This window comes from Petaurus breviceps, unplaced genomic scaffold (genome assembly GCF_028583685.1).
Source record: "Petaurus breviceps papuanus isolate PSGF00001 unplaced genomic scaffold, PetGlider_PUasm1.0 532, whole genome shotgun sequence".
NCBI classification, from domain to species: domain Eukaryota; kingdom Metazoa; phylum Chordata; class Mammalia; order Diprotodontia; family Petauridae; genus Petaurus; species Petaurus breviceps.
Window position 1 is genome coordinate 676,582 of NW_027186361.1, and position 3,543 is coordinate 680,124.

General features: G+C 58.5%; 1 protein-coding gene across 1 annotated transcript; it reads right to left on the reverse strand.

The window, feature by feature from the left end:
* Positions 1–679: 679 nt before the first annotated feature.
* On the reverse strand, positions 680–2,467 carry SOWAHD (sosondowah ankyrin repeat domain family member D). The gene has a single exon (XM_069102151.1). The coding sequence runs from the start codon at positions 2,285–2,287 to the stop codon at positions 1,343–1,345; it is 945 nt and encodes a 314-aa protein (XP_068958252.1). The 5' UTR covers positions 2,288–2,467; the 3' UTR covers positions 680–1,342.
* Positions 2,468–3,543: the final 1,076 nt, after the last annotated feature.

The following is a 3,543-nucleotide window of genomic DNA, read 5'->3' on the forward strand; positions in this document are numbered from 1 at the left end:
GAGCCAGTACCACTGAGTAGGGGGAAAAAAGACTATCTGGGCAAAAAAAAATGCCATGGAATATGTTTCATCAATGGAGGCCATGAGGTAGAATGTATGACTCAGCACTGATATAATGGAAAATGAGACTGGAGCTTGTTCTCTCTTTAGATCCTTCCTCTCCCCACTCAACATTCTCCAACTTTTGTGCCCTCGGTCTGAATCTGAGGGTCCAGTAACCCTCAATTCCAAAGTTAGGGAGGGGAAATCAAATATGACTCCAAGATCCATGGTATTTCTCCAGTGCTCCACCTTCTGATACTTAAAGCTGAGATGAAGGCCACTTCTTAACACCAGAGCTCGCTCTCTCCCTCTCTCTCCCCGCTTTTTGGAGGTGGGGGGGAAGGCTGGGCAATTGGAATTAAGTGACTTGCCCAAGGTCACACAGCTAGTAAGTGTCAAGTGTCTGAGGTCGGATTCTCAGGTCCTCCTGACTCCAGGAAAGGTGCTCTATTCACTGCACCACCTAGTTGCCCCCAGAGTTTTCTCTTAAGGCCTGAGGAAGCTGGCCTTTCATCACTGGGAGCCTGGGCAACTCCAACCCCCTGCCAACACACACTCAGGCACACACGCAAAACAGCTTCAAAGACAGCCTTGGCAAGTAAAAACAGAAAATTTCCATTTTTAATGTTTGGGAAAAGTCTGTCCCTTCTAGCAGGACTGGCCCTCCCAACTGACTCTGTGTGCTGCGTTCTGCTTCATCTATAATCGTCCTTGACAAAGTTAGGAGCTGTTCTTGCATGAAGGGTTTGGGTTTCCGTGTTAACTCCTGATTCTTCCAGAAAATGTTCCGTACTAAACGGCCAGAATGGCTTGTCTGGCATCTTGAATTGCACTCCTACACAGATGAGAACAGATCTTTCTATCCCAGGCCAGAAGCATCAGGTCAGGACTGGTCCCAAATGCAGCTTCCTCCCCTCCTGACCCAAGGCATTTTGTGAGAGGAGTGTGGCAGGAGGGAGGGGTTGGGCAGTTTAGACCCCTCAAGTCCCTAGGACTTGAGGTAGGTGAGTTCTAATTCCCCTCAAGAGCTCAGAGACCCGGAGGGCATTGAGGGGGTGGGAAGGAAGGACATGGGTCTGGCTTCTGATCTGCTGACTTCTGAGGGCAGTTTGCAAGCTCCTAGACTAAGATTTGGTTTCTCTGTCACTCAGAAGGAACCCCAACAGACTGCGTCCCCTCCCCAAGCCGTGAGCCCCAGGTGGGGGAGAGCCATAGGAGGAGGTGAAGGGAAGCCTCTCCCCCCGCCACCCTTCTCACCACCACCACTGCTGCCCCAAGGATCTCCAAGCTTTCCAGTCCCTCACCGGTCTTGGAAGAGGGAGAACAGTTGCCGGAAAAATCCCTGAGTTTGGGTCACCCTGGAGCCCTTCTCCCCGCCCGAGGCCCCTCCGTCTGTTCCGTCTGGCAGCAGGGCAGTCCAGCTGTTGTGGCTGATGTTACAGTTGTTGTTGGCGTTTCTGGTAGGGCCTTTGCGCCACACAGACCCCGCCACGGCGGTCGCGGCTCTCTGAGTCTCCATGCTCTCCTCCGCGCCCGCCAGCTCCCGAAGACCAAAGGGGGCGTCGGGCCGCAGGTAGTGGCACGCGCGGTGGCCGCTGTGGTCTCGGCGGCTGGAGTCGGCTCCGAGGGCTCCCACCAGCACCTTGATGAACGTGTAGTGGCCCTGCTGCGCCGCCAGGTGTAGCGGGGTGAGGCCACCGCTGCCCGGGGCATTCACGTCGAGGGACTGCCCGTGGCTCCTGGCGAACTCGTGCATCAGGATGAGCCCCTCGTGGCTGCCGTGTTTGGCCAGCCAGTGCAAGGCGCTATAGCCCGTGACCGGGTCTATGCGGTTCAGCAGCGCGGGCTCGGCCTCCAGCAGCTCTTGAAGCGCCTCAAAGCGACCCTCGGCGGCCGCCAGCATCCACGAGTGCTCCCGGGATTCCAGGCAAAGCCTGTCGGAGCTGCCGGCCGCCGAAGCCGCCGCCGCCCCGGCGGGGGGCTGCTGGTCCTCCTGCTCGAACCCTGCCGGTAGCCCCAGCAGCTCTCTCAGCGCCCCTCGCCGCCATCCTGGCGTCCCCATCGACAGTCGCAGCGAAGCCAGCCAATTGGCTTCCCGCGGAGCCCTACCCAGGCTGCGGCTATCCAGGCTCGGGGGACGGGACCAGCTTCGGCTGCTGCGGATGGCCAGAGGCGACCGCGGTGGCGGCGGCGGAGGCGGCGGCGGCGGCGGCTCCGGCTCCGTGTCCCCTCGGGGTTCAGCCATGGCTCTCTGGCTCCTGGAGTGGCTGTGTTCTAGTCTCGGCAGAGTCTCGCCGGGCGCTGGGGTAGGACGCAGCGGCACTTGGGCAATTGGGCCCGAGCCTCAAGCGGAGAGGAAGGCCTGGCCCCCAGACCCCACTGCCCGCCCCCGAGCTGCCAGCAGCCTGGCCTGACGCGGTCACCCTGGGCCCAGCCCGGCTCCACCCTGGCCGCGGCCAGGTGCGCTCCGCAGCCCCGCCTCCTCGACTGCCCGGGCTGGCCGGGACACGCCCTCAGCATCCCAGGGTCCAGACCAGCTGGCCGCCTTTGCCCTGCGGCCCCTGCCAGGGGCGGGGGCAACCTGCGGCTGCCTAACGGAGCTCCTCCCTCGAGCTCCTCGGGCAGCCCCAGCTCCCGCCGGTTGGGCCCCGCCCGGCCCCTTCCCCCGCCCCCTTTCCTCTCCCTTCCTCACTCTCTGGGCCCTCTGAACTTTGTCCCGCAGGCGCCTTTGTCCCGGGGTGGCGTTCAGTCAGGAGACTGTATCCCTCCCGCCTTCTTCTCTCCCTTCCTTGGCTTATTGCCTTACTTTGACTCAGGACCACCTTCCTTTCCCCCACTCCCGATCCTAGCTGACAGGGAGCTGTCCAGGGCCACCCCAGGAGAACTCCCAGGAGAACCAAGGATGAGGTACCCTTTCCTTTCCTGAGCAGAACTTGGCGTTTTCCCTCTCCTTCTAATAGATCTCTCCCTTTGCAAAGGGACTCCACTGTCCCCTGCCTTTCTTCCCATGGGACCTTTGCACTGCTGTGAAGAAGAGAGGCAGGTCCAGGATTTTGGAAGAAAACGAGATGCTTTTCCTTATTGAACTCATGACTGATCTCTTCTTCGAGGTGGTTAACTCAGGCCTTTACAAAATCCAATGGATAAGTCCAAGTCAGGTTTCTGGGAAGCTGGAGGGGGGTGGGGTTTGGGGAGGTGTCCCTACATTTGGAGAGCAAAGAACCCACCATTCTTTGCCCTTCTATTCTATCCCTTGGCACCACTTCAGAATACGCTCAGCCAATGAGCCCCTCTATCACACCACCATAACTAGGCACTTACTCTCTCTGGACTTCTGCAGTGATTTCTAACTAGTCTCTAAATCCTGTCTCCCCTCCTATCCAGTCCTTTCTGCAATTCCAATCACAAAAAACCTTTCCTTTCACCTTGATTCACCCTTGTTCAAAAGTCTTTAGGCATTCCCCATTGGATAAAAATAAGTTAAACTCTTGAGCTGGTCAT